The sequence below is a fragment of the Prionailurus viverrinus genome, chromosome D3 (assembly GCF_022837055.1).
Source record: "Prionailurus viverrinus isolate Anna chromosome D3, UM_Priviv_1.0, whole genome shotgun sequence".
In the NCBI taxonomy this organism is placed as follows: domain Eukaryota; kingdom Metazoa; phylum Chordata; class Mammalia; order Carnivora; family Felidae; genus Prionailurus; species Prionailurus viverrinus.
The window spans coordinates 23,826,627-23,843,931 of record NC_062572.1 but is presented as its reverse complement, the minus strand read 5'-3'; the positions used below and the strand labels follow the sequence as shown (position 1 = coordinate 23,843,931).

General features: G+C 37.4%; 1 protein-coding gene across 7 annotated transcripts in view; it reads left to right on the top strand.

The window, feature by feature from the left end:
* The window catches only part of HORMAD2 (HORMA domain containing 2), a 90,566-nt gene that overhangs the window by 25,595 nt on the left and 47,666 nt on the right, over positions 1-17,305 (top strand). For 4 of the 7 annotated variants that reach the window (XM_047828573.1, XM_047828574.1, XM_047828575.1 and 1 more), the window contains exons 8-10: positions 6,326-6,393; positions 9,959-10,110; positions 10,506-11,804. In XM_047828573.1, the coding sequence (XP_047684529.1) occupies positions 6,326-6,393; positions 9,959-10,110; positions 10,506-10,879 (594 nt within the window). In that variant the 3' untranslated portion in view covers positions 10,880-11,804. Of the gene's footprint in view, positions 1-6,325; positions 6,394-9,958; positions 10,111-10,505; positions 11,807-17,305 lie in introns of those variants that run through there. The other 3 variants (XM_047828578.1, XM_047828579.1, XM_047828577.1) reach the window with 3 other exon arrangements.

The following is a 17,305-nucleotide window of genomic DNA, read 5'->3' as shown; positions in this document are numbered from 1 at the left end:
AAAGTGAATTTCATAGTCCTGGGCATGTAATAGTTCCTTGTGCTACCTTGAATGGCAGCTGTGGCAATGATACAGAAATGGAAGGTGAAGGCCTCTATTCTTTCTTTTCATTCTATTCTCTTTACTTCCCTCCTAACTTTTTTTCCTTTTCCCTTTCCCTTTTCTTTGCTTTCAATTTTCTTTCTTAAGCCTATGAATTTAGCCTAACTGATGGCATTTAAGACTAGATTAAGCATTTTTAGCTTTTAATATCCTTTTTGGGGAAGATTATAAATAGCTGTTTTAGCAAGGTGGAAGAAAGCTGGTACATACAGGTGGGTAACAATTCCTCAATCCCCAAACTACTGCTTTTTATCTTTCTCTTATTTAGTTTCAAAATGTTTTTTTTTTCCTTGTAGGTTTGGAGGGAAGTTTCCCAAACTAAAACCTTCTGATAAATTGTTAATAAATTGGTCATTTTCTTAATGCAATTAATTATTTTGTTTTCTTATGTATACAAAACTCTTAGTCTGAAACCAGAGCTTTTGAGATAGTGAAATGCTGAATAAATTGGGCTTAACTGTAGAAAACTCTTAAAGTGGAGGGTGTATGTGGGGGTGCTGTTAAGTGAGCTTTGATACAAGGAAAATAATGAAGTTAGAAAACAAAAGCTTATAAAATGAGGTGCTGAACTATCATTTATAACCCAGAAAAAATATTTAATATTTTGAATGCTTGCAGATTGTTCTATATAGCACTGATCCCTAACTTCTGTGTGTTCATGGCACACTTTTGATTACTAGAAATTTTAGTGTCATGTTTGAGGGTATTAAAAGACTCAAAAGAAGGTGAAACCAGTCAGCAATAAGTACAGTATAACTATGGAATAGCAATGTTCATAAGGCCTAAAAGTATCCATGGGATTGCACTATTTTGTAGTTGCTGTTTAACATCAAGCCACTGATACAACTACTTACCTCCCTAATCTCATTTTTTTATATACTCACAAAACCACATTCCCACATAAACACAGTCTTTCTTTGGCGTTTATCTGATATTGTGCCATATTTCTCGATTCATATCTATAGAAGTATATTCTTCCCTAAACAAAACTAAACAAACAATAGCAATATTAATATATACCTGAGGCAAAAGCATTTTACACATGGATTAAAATTTGTAGTGATTTTGTGAAGAGTCTCTCATGGAATAATAGTCGTGAACCTCTGTCTTAAATAAGTGTGCTTACCCAATCCAAGGGCCAATGGAGTTTTGTACAAAGTTGTGGTGTTCCTATACTTGCAGTTTTGTTCTGGTTGCTCCATTTCATGACAGAGATGAACTGACAGAGATAACTAAAATAGTGATGAGGTATAGTATAACTTTCCTATAGACACATACTACAAAATATGTGGAGAGTATTAATAAGATGTGTAAACCAAAATGTGAATATGTTAAGAAAAGGTTTACACGACTTAATGCATGATAAAACTGTAAAGAATGGCTAGGTTTCAGGGCACCTGGGTGGCTCAGTCAGCTAAGCGTCTGACTTTGGCTCAGGTCATGATCTCACAGTTTGTGGGTTCGAGCCTCGCATTGGGCATCTTTGCTGATGGCTCTGAGCCTGGAGCCTGCTTCAGATTCTGTGTCTCCCTCTCTCTGCCCCTTCCCAATCATGCTTGGTGTCTCTCTGTCTCTCAAATATGAATAAACATTAAAATTTTTTTTTAAAAAAAGAATGGCTAGGTATCTTACTGTTTCACCATCTATTCCTATGTGCCTATTGAAGGTGGTCAGCATCCACTTTTAATAGATTGCTTCAAGAACTGAACTATACACGGTTCCTGTTTCTAGTCACAATTTGCTTTTAGAGACTTTGTTTAAAAAAAAAAATCCTTGGGGCACCTGGGTGGCTCAGTTGGTTAAGCATCTGACTTCAGCTCAGGTCATGATCTCACAGTTAGTGGGTTCGAGCCCCGCATTAGGCTCTGTGCTGACAGCTCAAAACCTGGAGCCTGCTTTGGATTCTGTGTCTCCCTCTCTCTCTCTCTACCTTTCCCCTGCTCACACTCTCTCTCTTTCAAAAATAAATAAACATTAAAAAAAAAACCCTTGTAGAGGGGCACCTGGGTGCCTTAGTCAGTTAAGCATTTGATTCTTGACTTTGGTTCAGGTCATGATCTCACATTTCTTGAGTTCGAGTCCTGTGGCAGGCTGTGTGCTAACAGCATGGAGCCTGCTTCAGATTCTCTGTCTCCCTCTCTCTCTGCCTCTCCCCTGTTCTCCCTCTCTTTCAAAAATAAACAAACATTAAAAAACAAGAAAGAAACCTCAGTGTTAAAAAATTCCAGGGGGCGCCTGGGTGGCTCAGTCGGTTAAGCAGCCGACTTGGGCTCAGGTCATGATTTCGCCCATGAGTTCGAGCCTCGCGTCGGGCTCTGTGCTGACAGCTCAGAGCCTGGAGCCTGTTTCAGATTCTGTGTCTCCCTCTCTCTTACCCTCCCCTGTTCATGCTCTGTCTCTCTCTGTCTCAAAAAGAAATAAACGTTAAAAAAAAAATTAAAAAAAAATTCCTTATAAGCATGAAATCCTATTGAATATGAACTCTATTCTGGCTGAATATTTATTTATTCAGCATTTTTTTTAAAAGTAGGCTCTAGGCCCAACATGGGCTTGAACTCACAACCCTGAGATCAAGAGTTGGATGCCTTACCAACTGAGCCAGCCAGGTGCCCCAATTCAGCAAATATTAATTGGGTTCCCTTTATGTGCCTAACACTGTTCAAGGTATAAAAACACAGGAGTTAATGGGATAAATAAGGTCTCTATTCTCTGGAAGTTTGCATTCTTATGTGGGAGGAAAAACAATAAACAAACAAAAACTAGCAAAAGAGTTTCAAATAGTCATAATGCTATGAAGAAAATAAAAGAAAAGTAGTGTGCTGGAGAGTGCCAAGGCGGGGAATGGAAGAGGAAGGATTGGAGGGCAGTCTATGGAAAGCCTTCAGAGCTAAGCATGAAGGGCCAGAGGAGTCAGTCTATGCAGGTCTGTGAGAGGCAATGGCACATAACTGGCAGAATAGCACAGGAGTTAACACTGTAGGTGTTGAAGTCAAATCCTTACTAGATTCATGTATAGTGAGGATAATAATAACTACCTCAGAGCATTGATTGCGTAAGAATGAATAAATGTAGAGCATTTAGGGCAGTGCCCAAATATTATCATCAACTGGAGACAGCATGTTCCAGAGTATAGGTGTGCAAAGGCCCTAAGCCAGGAAGGCATCTTGTGTGTTCATGGACAGAAAGGGTGCCCTGAGCCTGGAACTTGTCAGGAGGGAGGGAAAGAAGCCGAAGATAAGGTCAGAAAGGTAGAGAGGGGACAGATGTGTAAGGTCTTGTGGGCTAAGGTAGTTTGGGATTTTATTCTAAGGGCAATAGGAAACTGTTGGGGGGTGTTTTAAGCAAAGGAGTGACATGGTCTGATTTGTGTTTTCAAAAGCCCTCTGGCTATAGAATACAGAATGAATTACTGGTCGAATAGTTTACAAGTAAGCAGATCAGATGAAAAGAGAAGTGGTAAAAAGAGAGAAAGAGAGAAAGAAAGAAAGAAAGAAAGAAAGAAAGAAAGAAAGAAAGAGAAAAGGGAAGATAGAAAGAAAAGGGAAGAAAAGGTAAGAGAAGAGAAGAGAAGAGATAGTGGTGGTTTGGACAGGGAGATAATAATGGGTGGACTTGGGATATGCTTTGGAGAAAGGCCTGACAGGTCTTGCCAGTGTATTGGAATGTGGAGGGAGGAGAAAGGTTATACATTGCTGTTGCTTTGGTATCTGTGAATAGATTCAGTATGATTAACAGCAACCATCACTGAGTGGTTTAAAGGCCCATCTTTATTAGGCAACACATTAATCTGAAAAGCAGGAAAATATTTTATGAAATGTTAAGAAGAGACTAATGCCTGCTGTAAATATATCTTTTGTCATAAATCAGTCAGATGGAAGTTATAAGAAGTTAGCATTCTGTGTAAAAAATTACAAACATAACTCTTTTATTAATTGCTTCAGGGGCCAAATAATAAAGTGTTAATAAAATCATCAGCTGCTAAGGGCTCTCCTCTTGTTATAATTAAAAAAATAGAAGAACTCAGAGTATCAGAAAGCTAGAGTCTTTGTGAAACATGGGCAGGCAGGAAGAATAGGCATTGTTTGCTTGACAGGGCAATTACACCCAGCATTAGCCAAGAGAGGATGTTGCGTATCTAGCCTGTCTGGGGGAAACGTGTTACTGTAGGCACCTCTAGTGTCACACACCTCTCCTACTGGACTCATAAAACAGTCTTCTAAATTTTCTTTGATTTCCCAAGTAGACTGTCTTGCTAGAAAAATTTTTTTCTTTTAAATTAAGTCCACTGTGAATTAGTTGTTTTAGAGTTTAAGCAGCATGAGCCAATTTCCCCAGGACCTGCTCACCTGTGATTAAGTTGTTTGCTAAGGTTTAAGAACAGCAGAGTTGGAAGACCAAGTCTTAGAGTAGAGAAAAGTAACAGAAACATTGAGATGTTTTCTGATCAATCTAACATCCTCATTCCCACAGTGTCAAGGAACAAATACTTAAACAGATAAATGAAGGGCATTTTTTGCGTTCTAACTTAAACTTATATCCTTTACCTGTCTTTAGGACCTTCTCTAGATATGTGGACAAACTTTACAATGTATCCGGACCAAATGTTTGCTTCAACTACTAGACCATCATTTTATTTTACATGGAGTATGTTTCTCATGAGGATGTGCCCCTTTTTATTTCTAGATTTGTTAACAGTGAGGGGAACAAATAGCAGTGGTATCTAGTTTTTAGTGCAGAATCAAAAAGCAAGATCTGAAGTCATAGATCCTGGTTCCTTTTTTTTTTTAATATTTAAAAAATTTTTTTAAGTTTATTTATTTATTTTGAGAGAGACAGAGACAGTGTGAGTAGGGGAGGGGCAGAGAGAGAGAGCAAGGGAGAGAGAATCCCAAGCAGGCCCCACACTGTCAGCACAGAGCCCAATGCAGGGCCTGAACTCACGAAACCATGAGATCATGACTCAAGCCAAAACTGAGAGTTCGACACTTAATCAACTGAGCCACCTGGGCACCCAGATCCTGGTTCCTTTTTGAATTTTTCTAGTTTTCCTGTTGCCATTCTAGTCTTCCTGGAATTACTGTAGTAGCCTCTTAATTGCTCTCATGGTTTCTCTTCTTCCCTCTGCACTATTAAAATAACCAGAGTGATCTTTAAAAAAATGTGAATCACTACCATGCTTAAAACACTTTAGTATACTTCTGGTTTACTTAGAATAAAATCCAAACCCCTTATCATGGCCAATAAGTCTCCACAATCCTCATCTCCTACACTCTCTCACTTGCTTATTCATCTCCAGCCACTTGGCTTCCTCTTTGACCCTGAAAGAGGCTTACTTCCCTACTTTAGAACTTTTCACTGCTATTGCCTCTGCCTAGGATACCTCCCCCTCCCCCAGATCTGCACATGACCTCCTTTTGTCACTGAGGCTCAATTCAATCATCATCCCTTCAGGGAGGCCATCTTTGGCCCTTCTAAACCAAATTAGCACCTCTCCCTTCAATTCTCTGTAACAGCTTTTTCTTCATATTCTGCACAGAATTTATTACTATCTGAAATTATTTTATTTGTTTATTTACTTATTGACTGTCTCTCTCACTAGGCTTTGTATTCCAGGAAAACAGGGACCTTTTTTGTCACGTTCACCACTTTAACTCCAGTGTCTAACACAAAGTAGACGTTCCATAAATATCTGTTACATGAATGAATGCATTCTCAACTGGTCTCTCTGTCATTTACCTGTGCTGGGTCAGATACTTGAATCTGTGTCTTAGTTTCTCCATCTTTGAAACACTAACAATAGAATTTGCCATCTTGGGGCACCCAAGTGGCTCAGTCGGTTAAGTGGCTGGCTCTTGATTTTGGCTCAGGTCATGATCTCACTGTTGGTGAGTTCAAGCCTTGCATTGGGCTTTACACTGACAGTGCGGAGCCTGCTTGGGATTCTCTCTCTCTCTGTCCCTCCCTTGCTCTCTCTCTCTCAAAATAATAAATCAACTTAACAAAATGAATTTGCCATCTAACTCATTTTTAGCATGGAGGAGAAAAATTAAGCTATATTTATATCTGGAAATATTACTCCTGAATGATGTAATGCTGTGAAACAAACAGGTATATGGTATTGTAGTAGGTATACAATAAAAATATTCTCCACCTATCATCAGGTAAGGTTCTGGATTTCCTTTTTTTAAGTAATTTCTTTCTCTGTTTCATTTGATGTTTCTAGAAAGTGACTGAAATATACCAGTTCAAATTCAAATACACAAAAGAAGGAGCCACTATGGATTTTGACAGGTAGAATCTAATTAATTGTTTAATAAACATGAGAAATAGGATTGAAGTAAACATAAGCTTCTTGAAGCCATAGATAGGCCTTATATTTCCTTTGTAACTTCCCCACCGATCCTACAAAAACCCTCTATTATAGAAAGAGACTGTAATAATCATTTAAATTTCTGAAATCTGTGGATGAAATTGGTAAGAGTAGAGTCTTCCTTTGCTTCTTTTCCTCTTCTTATAGGTGATATTAGTGGGGTCTAAAGACAGTCAAGTTTGGTGGTTAATAGTTCCAATTCCTAAGGCAGAGAGACCTAGCTTGGGACACTCTATTATTGGTCTAACTTTGGAAAGATTACTCAACCTCCCTAGATGTTAATATTCTCATCTGTACAGTGGAATGAATAATATTTACATCATATGGTTGCTGTGACTATTAAATTACGATGCATAGACAAAACTTGGCCCATGCCTGGCACATTTTAAAAAGCTGTAAATGGTACCTGATGGTAGTGGCAGTGATGGTGGTGGTCCTTGGAGGCAATGGTGGTTGGTAGGTGGCACAGCAGTCGAAATATTAATGAGGCTGTCTACATGTTGTTGATTGAAGAACTCTGTAAGATTCTATCTAGCCACAAATCTAAAGTTTCTCAATTGCTGTGCCAAGATATTGATCTTCTCTGCCCTCAAGATAGCTAGCCTGGGCCTGGAGTAGATGAAATCCCTGAACTATTTGCCTATAGACACAAATATTCTCACCTGCTTGTCCCAGTATGTCATACAAATGTAATTTTCTGTGTGTGTCCCTGTATGGAAAAAAGACTGGAAAACACTGTATTTTCCTATCAAGTCTAAAGTGCCAAATTAAAAAAAAAATTTTTTTTAACGTTTATTTATCTTTGAGACAGAGAGAGACAGAGCATGAACAGGGGAGGGGCAGAGGGAGAGGGAGACACAGAATCCGAAACAGGCTCCAGGCTCTGAGCTGTCAGCCCAGAGCCCGACGCGGGGCTCGAACTCACAGACCGCGAGATCATGACCTGAGCCGAAGTCGGCCGCCCAACCGACCAAGCCACCCAGGCGCCCCTAAAGTGCCAAATTTTAGATACACTAATGGGTTAAAGAGCAAAGACGTGGGTATTTGCTTCAGAGGGTCCCCAGTATAGATGGAGATATTTTATTGAAAAGCAACATTTATTCCTATCCCAATAGCTTTTGGATTCAGAAAGATCTAATTTTGCTGATGAGATAGAATAGAAGTGGAGAGGGTGGATGATAGTGAAAAGCCCTGGGTGGTAGAGGGCTCCAAGTCAGGGGAATGAATGCCCATGAAAGGAATGACTCTGAAGAGAAACGTGGCTTAATTCTCAATTTTTTGTGCTATTAGCTCTGTCTTATCATTTACTGCAAGTTTGAGAATTTCTCTCTGAGATTCACTTCCTTAATTATTCCCTTATTTGTAAAACACAGACAGCACTAGGATGTGAAGAGAAAGTAAATTCTAGGAATGAGAATTAAAACATTAATCATCATAAACTAATATATATATATATATATATATATATATATATATATATATAGCATTTGAAAGATTATACACTTTTAATAAATATTCTCCCACATTAAACAGTTGCCTTTTACTCTCTAAAATTCAAATGTACTACTGGCAACCAGATTAATCTCTTTTATGAAGGCATATATGCCAAGAGGTGAGCAGAAACACAAATGGCCACATCTTTCAGCTACTAAGGAGGAGAGAAGGTAATGCATATTACTAGTTTCCTAGAAACTAAAGGTAAACATTTATTTAAATGATTGATCATACAAAATTACCTTATCACCTCTTCCATGGTAAAAATAGCTTCCCTTTTAAAAGAGTGCAAGAGAGTCTTGAGTATGATTTTACATGATATGATTTTATGAATATGATATATACTGAAAGATCCCATAAGCTACATGCTACATGCCCCTTCACTCAGGCTACCTATTTCAAATTGGTTAAATCTTAGTAGACAATATATTCAAAATCAAAAGAGGACCAAATGTATTCACTTAATGTCTGTTTTATGAATTTACATTTCCTCCAGTACTCAATTAATTAAGATTATTTTTCACTATTGAATGCTTACTATGTGAAAGGCATTGTGCAAATATATTGCAGTGATAGTTCTTCCTAGAAACTACTCAAATATGAGACCTATTTGAAAAGATAATTTTGGAGAGAAATTAAAAATATTTAGGGTTAGAAGGTAATTTGGTTCAACTTATTCATTCATTCATCCCACAAATATTTATTGAGTATTTACTGTAGCTGGCACAAAACAGTACTGTGGGCATGAGAAGATATAGCCATGCATAATCTAAAGGGGAGCATACAAACAGTTATAAACAGGAGTAATGTATGGGAGTTATCAAGAAAAACTTCCTTAAAGAGGTGACACATGAGCTAGCTATCAAAGGATGAATTTAGGAGAGTCAGAAAAAGAAGTGGGAAAAGTACAATATGAGCAAAGTGAGCAGCATGTGCAAAGGCATGTAGGTGAAAAGAAACTGAGTAGTAAATGCAGATGAGGTTGGAGGTGAGGGTGTGGCTGGTCATGAAAGGCATTGCACACATACCATTCTTGAATTTGATTGAAAGGTGATAGGTGTAATAGAAGAATTTTAAGCAAGAGTGATATGAGCAGATTTTCCTATAGGTATGTTGTTGCAGCAGTGATATAGAGACTGTTATTGCAGTGTAGACAAGAAGAAAAGCTAGAAGAATAGATCGCCATTGTTGCAATCCATGTAGGGGAGGGGATATCTCTGACAGATAACCAGACAGTAGAAAGGCCCAGAGCTGATGACTGATTTTCTATTTGGAGATGTGTAGAGATGTGTAAAAGCTTATCTCACAAGTGAGCTAACTGACCTAGAGTGTCTAAATGACTTGACCCAGGTCATTCAGCTAGTTAGCACAGACCCAATCAAGTCTTCTAATTCTTTTTTTTTTTAATATAATTTATTGTCATATTGGCTAACATACAGTGTGTACAGTGTGCTCTTGGTTTTGGGAGTAGATTCTTGTGATTCATTGCTTACATACAACACTCAGTGCTCATCCCAACAAGTGCCCTCCTCAATGCCTATCACCCAGGGGTTTGTTCTCTGTATTTGAGAGTCACTTATGGTTTGCCTCCCTCCCTCTCTGTTTGTTAACTACTTTTTCCCCTTCCCTTCCCCCATGGTCTTCTGCTCAAATTCCACATATGAGTGATAACATATATCTGTCTTTCTCTGTCAAGTCTCCTAATTCTAAATCCACTGTTCTCACTGTTATGTGGTTATTTGTAACTCATATTTTTAAGAAATCAGGTCATATTTAAAATGCCTTAGGAACTTGCTACCTAAGAAATCCATTGTATATACATTGCAAAAAGTACAATCACTGCTCTAATTTACATTCTACAGATATTCTCAAGTGTCCTGATGTTTACTTTATATTTACTTGATTATATGGTAAAGAGTTTTGTTCTTTTTGAAATAGATTTTCAATATTGTATATGACTGAAAAGTATGCTGCTTTTCTATTTGGCTATAGTAGTAATACAAGCTTCGAAAGTGGGACAAACAGTGAAGATGTTAAGAAAGCCAGTGTTCTACTGATCCGCAAATTGTACATACTAATGCAGAACCTTGGACCCCTTCCTAATGATGTTATACTTACTATGAAACTCCACTACTATAATGCAGGTAGGTGGAGACCACTAGTCAAATTCCTTCTATTTATTTATGTATTTATTTATGAATTTGTTTATCTATCTATCTATTTATAGAAAGCATGAGCTGGGGAGGGGCAGAGAGAGAGAATCCCACGCAGGTTCCCACGCCGTCAGCGCAGAGCCTGATGCAGGGCTTGAGCCTACAAAAATGATGAGATCATGACCTGAGCCAAAGTCAGACACTTACTGGACTGAGTCACCCAGGCGCCCCTAGTCAAATTCCTTCTTAAGCATTGAAGTAATATTTTATATAGGGAGATTTTGTAAGCATCTGAGAGATCTGTTGCTATACATGAAAGATTAATCTAACTTCTTGATTAAATTGAAACACAGTTTTCTTGGTTTTCTGCCCTTTTCATTTTGCAGTGACTCCTCATGATTACCAACCCCCTGGTTTTAAAGAAGGGGTAAATTCACACTTCCTGCTGTTTGAGGGGGAGCCTGTAAACCTGCAAGTGGGATTGGTCTCCACTGGCTTTCATAGCATGAAAGTAAAAGTCACAACTGAGGCCACCAGAGTGTCTGATTTGGAGAACAATCTCTTTCAGGAGAACAGCACAACTGAGATTGCCCATCAGGGTCTAGACTTTGATGAGGAAGAAGAAGAATGCAGCAATCATGTAAGACAAAGCTTTAGTGAGACTCTGTTGCTTCAGTTAAACCTAGCTAACATTTTCCAGTTCCTACACAGGTTATATCACAGTAACAGTCCAATGGAGTATGCCAGGTATAAAACCTAAAACAAAACTAGCTTCTGACCTCAGGGAGTCTTTACTGTAAAAATGTACTGTCTTCAAGAAGGGAATATACTTTGTTAGATGAAATTGTCCATTATGAGGAGAAGAAAAAGACTTTCCAATATATGAATTTTATAAAAGGTACCCATGAATTTCTTTCTTCCATTTATAGGTAACATTTTTAGGATTTAAAAAATATTCTAGGTATTTATTCATACTCACTGGAAGTATAAATAAGTTCTTGATTACTGGGATAATTGAGTGGTCAGAGGTGGTGGAAAAGAAGTTACAGATAATCTCAAGTCAGAGTGAAAACAAAATGATAGTCAACTGTTGGTTATGTGGACAGAGACAAGCTTTGGGCTAGGTCCCTGGGAAAAGTCAGGGAGCTTGTTTGGAGCCACTGGAGCCAAATAGATAGGACTCAGCCCTTTACCTTCCTACTTTCTCCAGTAGAGACTAGAGTTGAGTACTTGCGAGGGCCCCACTGTGTCCTAGGTAAATCCTGTCATCTAGATAACAAAGTTTAATGTGTGTCAACATTGTATTAAAAGGATTCTGAGCTATACATAAAGGGTTTTTAGAATACTTAGTGGGAAGTGATGCTATAAAATCTTTTCAGGAACTATTTTCAGACTAGGATGCTAATTTGTTTGCCTGAGATAGTTTGAGTCTTCCTTAAAGGGATAACTATAGTAAATAACTTTTGAATGTTCTTTCTGATTCTTTAAATCTGGTGTATTTCATATATTGAAAGAGGTCTTATTTCAATTAATATAAATAATATAACCAAACAAGATTTTTTTTCCATCTTTAGTATTTTCACAATGTCATACATGTTAATGGCTTTAGAGTCTGATGCAACTTTCTTCTGAATCTGTTCAAGGAAGATATAGCTAACATAGGCTAGTTTTAAAAAAATAAAGGTTTTTTTAAATGTTTATTTACTTCAAGAGACAGAGAGAGAGAGAGAGAGAGAGCAAGTGAGCGGGGGAGGAGCAGAGAGAGAGGGAGGGAGAGAGAGAGAATCCCAAGCAAGCTCTGTGCTGTTAGAGCAGAGCCTGATGTGGGGCTTGATCTCACAAACTGTGAGATCATGACCTGAGCCAAAATCAAGAGTTGATCACCTAACTGACTGAGCCACCCAGGTGCCCCCAAAAAACCAAGGTTAAGAAAAGAATGAACACGATTCAACTGGATTTTTATCTTTCAAAATTAAGAATTTCTTTCTCTTTTACCAATGGAAATGAAACCAGACAACTTGAGAATGAATAATTCAATTGATAGATTAAATAATACATGTGATAACATTTGTCAAGCGTATGTTTAATAGGAACTATATATACAAAGATCAGAATTTTGTGGTAAACTCAGTCAATTCAAGTTCCTTCCTCAGCCAGCCAATTATGTGAAAGGATTTAAGTAAGTCTAGAGAAGAGCTTACTGACAGTTTGTCACTCAGAATTCTGTTTGCTTTTATTTTATTTTATTTTATTTTATTTTATTTTATTTTACTCTTAAAAAATTTTTTTAGGGGTGCCTGGGTGGTTCCGTCAGTTTTGTTTGTGGGTTGTGGGTTTGTGGGTTTGAGCCCCGTGTTGGGCTCTGTGCTGACGGCTCAGAGCCTGGAGCCTGCTTCGGATTCTGTGTCTCCCAGTCTCTCGGCCCCTCCCCTGCTCATGCTCTGTCTCTCTGTGTCTCTCAATAATAAATAAATGTTAAAAAAATTTTTTTTCAATAAAAAAATAAAATAAATTTTTAATGTTTGTTTTTTTTTTTTTTTTTTTTTTTTTTTTTTTTTTTTTGAGAGGGAGAGAGAAAGAGCAAGCAGGGGAGGGGCAGAGAGAGTGGGAGACAAAAATCTGAAGCAGGCTCCAGGCTCCAAGCTGTCAGCACAGAGCCTGATGCAGGGCTCAAACCCATGAACCATGAGATTGTGACCTGAGCTGAAGTCAAACACTTAACCGACTGAGCCACCCAGGCACCCCTTATTTTTAATTTTTGAGAGAGAGAGTGCAGGACAGGGGCAGAGGGAAGACAGAATCTTAATCAGGCTCCACGCCTAGTGTGGAGGGCTTGATCTCACAACCCTGAGAGATTATGACCTGAGCTGAAATTAAGAGTCGGATGCTTAACTGACTGAACCACACAGGTGGCCCCCCCTTTAACATTCTTAAATCCAAGTGTAACTTACATATGGAAAAACACATCATAATGATATTGCTCAATAAGTATTCACAAACTGAACATCAGGACTGGGATGAGGGTGAAGCAACCATGGTGAGAGTAAGCACGTTCTTAAATTTTGCTCCTTAGGTAACCTGTTTGTCTCACCTTTGTCCCAGCCTACTGAATAAACGTGTGAAATCAAAACCCAGTGAAGAAACAAAATACTTTGAAGTCTTACTTTGTAGTCATTCAATAAGAATATCTCTATCCTGACTTCTATTAGCATAGATTAGTTTCTCTTGTTTTTAATTTTATAGATGTAGAATCAGAGTATGAGCCATTTGTTCTCTCAACATTATGTTGTGATATTTATCCATATTCTTGCATGTTCTCACTATTCATTCATCTAATGTTGATGGGCATTTAGATAATTTTCTGGTTTTGACTATTATGAATAGTACTGCTCTAAACATTCCGAACATGTTTCTCAATGAAATATGTACATATTTCCGGTGAGAATAGAATGGCTAGGATCAGATTTGCTGTGTCAAGAATATGTGTGCATTTATTTTTATTTTATTTTTAAATGTTTATTTTTAAGAGAGAGAGAGAAAGTGTGTGCACATGAGTGGGGGTGGGGCAGAGAGAGGGAGACAGAGGATCCAAATCAGGCTCTATGATGAGAGCAGAGCCCGATGCTGGGCTCAAACTCAACAAACTGTGAGATCATGACCTGAGCTGAAGTTGGACGCTTAACCAACTGAGCCACCCAGGTGCCCCTGCATTTAGTTTTAATAGATACTACGAAACAATTTCCAAGGTGATTGTGCTAATTTATATTCCCATCAGCAATGTATGAGAGTTGTGGTTGCTCCACATCCTCACCAACCCTTGGCATTTTCTGTCTTAATTTTAGCCGTTCTGATGGGTGTGTAGTGGGATGCCACTGTGGTTTTAGTTTATAGTTCTCTGATGACTAATGAAGGTGAGCATCTTTTCATATGTTTATTGACCACGTTGGATATCCTCTTTGGTGAAGTGTCTTTCCAAGTTGTCATTTTTATTTATTGGGCTCTACTGGATCGATCATCTTTCATTTTTACTGATTTGTAGTTCTGCATATATATTCCATGTATAAGTCCTTTATCAGATACATGTATTGTGAGTACCTTTGACTTTATGAGTTGCCTTTTTAGTCTCTTAAGAGTGTGCTGTGGCAAATAGTTTTTTAAAAAACTACTGTGTGCAGTTTTTTAAAAAAATTTTTTGTCTATTCGGAAGTTTAGAGATGTTCTCTATGTTCTTCTCTAAAAAGGGGACATAATTACAGACACAGAAGAGATTTTTCAATTATAAAAGCCCCCCATGAATAACCTTATACCAAAAAATATAAATATAAAATATAACATAAATATAAGTACCTTTCTCTCTCCCACCTTCAAATATTTGTATATTTTGGTATGATGTTATTTGTTCTCTGTTTCATTCATGTTTTGTCTGGTTTGGTTTTGTCTCCCTAACTTCAAATTGATCTTTCCATCAATATATAGACATATATATCCTACAAGTGCCTCAAATTCAACATCTCCAAATAGAATTTCAACTTCTGATCAAATATGCTCTTTCTTTCCTCAGGTTCCTTATCTTGGTGTTGTAACCATCATTTTATCAAACAGCCTGACCAGGAATGTGTTCAACTTCTGTGTTCTCACTTCCCTTTGGTTACCATTTCCATCTATTTTGCCTTTGAAATATTTCTTAAGTTTGGCTCTATTGCCTTTGTGCTGATTCAGGCTGTCATCCTTGCTTTCTTTGTGACTGACAGCTAAGTCTCCTTACTGAGTCTCCCTAATGTCGGCATTGCCTCTCTAATCTGTCTTCTAGAGTACCAGAGCACGAGGGTAGTAAAACTATAATAATCATTTTCAAATATTTCAAGTTAATTTATTTTGTGTAACTTCAAAGGGCAGAAGGAGAGACAGGAAATGAAAATCACAGGGGTGAGAGGAGGTTGATTTTGAATCATTAGAAGGAAGAACTTTCTCTTTAAAATTTGAAGGCATTATTATAATGACATTAAGGTAATTTAAAAAGCAATGCAAATCTTCTAACTGCTACCATCTTATCAATAATGTTCATTTTTGTATGTTCCATCACCTCCAGTCTTTTTCCACAGATACCCATATTTGTATATGGTTTTAATCATGGTTTATACATACAATTTGTTTTACTTTTATACTTAACTTTATAAATATGTCCCACCTTAATCTTCATATTTATAATTTTAATGAACTTTTGTTTTAAATAGGTACACTCTACCATTTCCCTACTTTTAAACATTTAGGTTAGTTCTTGATTTTGCTATTATAAATAGTGTTATAATAAATACTTTTGTATGTATGACAGAATTTTCCTTGTTTTTTAAGGATATGGTATCAGGAGTGAAATTTACAGAGTCTGAAATTTCCACAGCTCTTTAATGAGTATTACCAAATCATTTTCTAGAAGCTTGCCAGCTTCTCTACCTCTTCAGGAGAGATTTTCTAATAATGACAATTGTTTAATAAACCTGTCTTGAGAAAGGTGAACTCTTGTCACCAGCTGTGTTCATACACACACACACACACACACACACACACACACACACACACACACTGTGTTCAAAATAGAGTATAGATGATGGTCTCCAGGGTGTTGCAAGAGAAAAATCATGATTTAGGGGAAAAGTTAAACTTATTTGACCTCTGAGATCCCTTTCATGCTAAGATTCTCTGGGATGTTTTTTGAATTCCTATCAAGAGCAATACCTTGCTGAGCATTGTAAAGAAGACAAAAGCATACAAAATATATTTTCTACATTTGGTAACTCTGGCTGAAGAGACAATACCTACATAATATAATGGCAAATAATAATGGAGAGTATATGAATGATAGAAATAATGTTAACTAACAACAGAGCATTGTTCTCGGGGCTTTACATGTGTTGTCACTTTTAATCTTCCCAGTTATTTTATGAAGTAGAGCCTATTATTACCCTGCAATGAGGAAACAGACTTAGAGAAGTTAGCACAAGATTGCATACACAGTGAATAAGTAGCAGGGCCACAATTCAGATCAAGGCAATTTGACTCCAGAGCCTGTGCTGTTATGATACAGAAATAAAGATAAATTGACACTGTGTGGGAAGGTTTCATTGAATTGGTGATTTTATGGATGAATTATATTTTAATTGGCAGATTTGAAGACAGAGGACATTCCAAACAAGTTGAAAAGTACAGTATAGTAGAGAACTTCTGTCTCCATGACTTGTAATTCCAATACTGAACTTTCCGTACCTTTCCCTGTATTCTATGTCTTTGTTACAATCTCTACTTTTGGTAACCTCTAACTCAAAGTTTTTTTTTTTTTTTTTTTTTACGTTTCTTTATTTTTGAGAGGCAGAGAGAGACAGAGCACAAATGGGAGAGGGGCAGAGATAGAGGGAGACGCAGAATCTGAAGCAGGCTCCAGGCTCCGAGCTGTCAGCTCAGAGCCAGATGAGGGGCTCGAACCCACGAACTGTGAGATCATGACCTGAGCCAAAGTCAGACGCTCAGCTGACAGAGCCACCCAGGCACCCCTCTAACTCAAAGATTTTTAAGAACTTTCTTAAATCATAAAATTTTCTTTTAAAATAGAAAATCTACAAAATTTTGATCAAATAGCTTATACTGCTTTTTCACCAGTCATCTATAGTAAAGAAGCAATTTAACATATGATCTTGTTGTGAGACTACTATAAGATGGAAAAAAATTTCTTTCACACAATTTTTTTTCATCTTATTCCTTATCTCAGTCACAGAAAAAGAAATATGAAGAGTTTTCATCAGTAGTTCAAATTATTCAATATTTGAATAGTACAAATATTCATTTTCTGGTATGATCGATCCTTAAGATCCAAGGAACAATGTAAAAGTGAGATTGTAATTTGGCAGTAAATTCAGAAATGATAAAAGCATACAGGTTTGAAATTTTAAAAAATTTTAAGTTTAAGAACTCTTTTTTTTTAATTTTTAAATATTTATTTATTTTTGAGATAGCATGCACACACACAAGCAGGGAAAGGGCAGAGAGAGGAAGACAGGATCCAAAGTGGCCTCCACGCTGACAGCAGAGAGCCCAATGTGAGGCTCAAACCCATAGAGCCAGGAGATCATGACCTGAGCTGAAGTTGGACGCTTAACTGACCAAGCCACCCAGGTGCCTCAAGTTATAAGAACTC